The sequence below is a fragment of the Nanorana parkeri genome, unplaced genomic scaffold, assembly GCF_000935625.1.
Source record: "Nanorana parkeri isolate BGI_ZX_2015 unplaced genomic scaffold, ASM93562v1 scaffold26, whole genome shotgun sequence".
Lineage (NCBI taxonomy): Eukaryota > Metazoa > Chordata > Amphibia > Anura > Dicroglossidae > Nanorana > Nanorana parkeri.
In genome coordinates this window covers 1,162,833-1,164,104 of record NW_017306294.1, presented here as the reverse complement: position 1 = coordinate 1,164,104, position 1,272 = coordinate 1,162,833, and the positions used below count along the sequence as shown (strand labels likewise).

The 1,272-nt window shown below is 40.8% G+C and overlaps 1 protein-coding gene across 2 annotated transcripts in view; it reads right to left on the bottom strand.

Annotated features, from left to right (window-relative positions):
• PRKCQ (protein kinase C theta) overlaps window positions 1–1,272 on the bottom strand; it is a 42,647-nt gene that overhangs the window by 13,407 nt on the left and 27,968 nt on the right. For both annotated transcript variants that reach the window (XM_018565881.1, XM_018565889.1), the window contains exon 11: window positions 579–752. In XM_018565881.1, coding sequence (XP_018421383.1) covers window positions 579–752 — 174 coding nt within the window. The remainder of the gene's footprint in view (window positions 1–578; window positions 753–1,272) is intronic.

The following is a 1,272-nucleotide window of genomic DNA, read 5'->3' as shown; positions in this document are numbered from 1 at the left end:
CCTTATTCTAACCTGCCCACACACCTGCCGGATCACAAACTAGTATTTCTATGAAGAGTCCATCTATTGATGGAATGTACAGTATAATAGAAGGTCTCTCTATATGAGTAAATGGGTTTCTTGCTGTGCTTGTGAAGAAGAGGCAGGGGTATTGGCCAAGAGATTTTGCTTAGCTGGTTATACAGCTGCCTGTGGGCAGCACGGAGTGTATATGGCGGAAGTATAGTGACAGATAATTTAAACTGTCAGGGCAACCCCCACCCCACCCCAAACAATTGCAGTACATCTGTACAATTTATGCACATTTTCTCATGTTTTATCCCTTTAAATACCCTTCAAATGCAGACAATACCTGTTGATCTGCCAGAATGCAGTCATCCCCTAAGTCCTGTTGTGGGCTGACAACACACAGTATTTTGTGAACTGAGTTGTGTCAGCCTTGTCTAGTTGCCTTCTGCTAAATTACTCAAACCTTCTCACTGTCCAGTCTCCACAACATATATACTAATCATTCTGTAGTCCCAAGAGGTGAACTATTAGGACTAATTATACTCTGTAAGAAGTGTGAACAGCCTTACCCTTGTCTGAAATGTACAGTAAAGATGTGTCAGGAAAGGGTGTTCCCATGCCAGAGAAAGAACCCTTTTTTCCACCATGGTGCATTCAATATCATCATCCATGAGCACAACATCTTTCTTTAGGACTTTTATAGCAAAAAAGTGATCTGTTCCCTTCAGCTCTGCAAGAAAAACCTTAAAACAAAACATGCAATTTTCTTATGTGAAAACAGACCATTTCAGTCATTATTACAAGTCATTATTACAACTGTTCAACTGTTGGAAGCATTTTCATTATACTGTACAGTAATATGTTCTTTTCACCCAATCACATACCCGATATCATTTTTCTAGTGCCACTAGAAACTACAATGCAGGCAGTGGTCTCAGAATGCAGTACACACACACACACACACATATATATATATATATATATATATACAGTGTATATACACTGTATATTACAGTATATATACATATATACACACACATATACACTGAGTGGCCAGATTATTATGACCACCCCATCAGTACTTCGTTGAGCCACGAGATGACTCCACGAGATGACTTCGTTGGGCCGCCTTGAGATGTTGATAGGTGATGCGAGGAATCTGACACTGCACTGTTGCCCTTCTGTTGTCTTGTACCAGTCTTGCCACTCTCCGTTCTGCCCTAACATTGACTAGTCGCTGACGGCCACAATTCGCACGTTCAG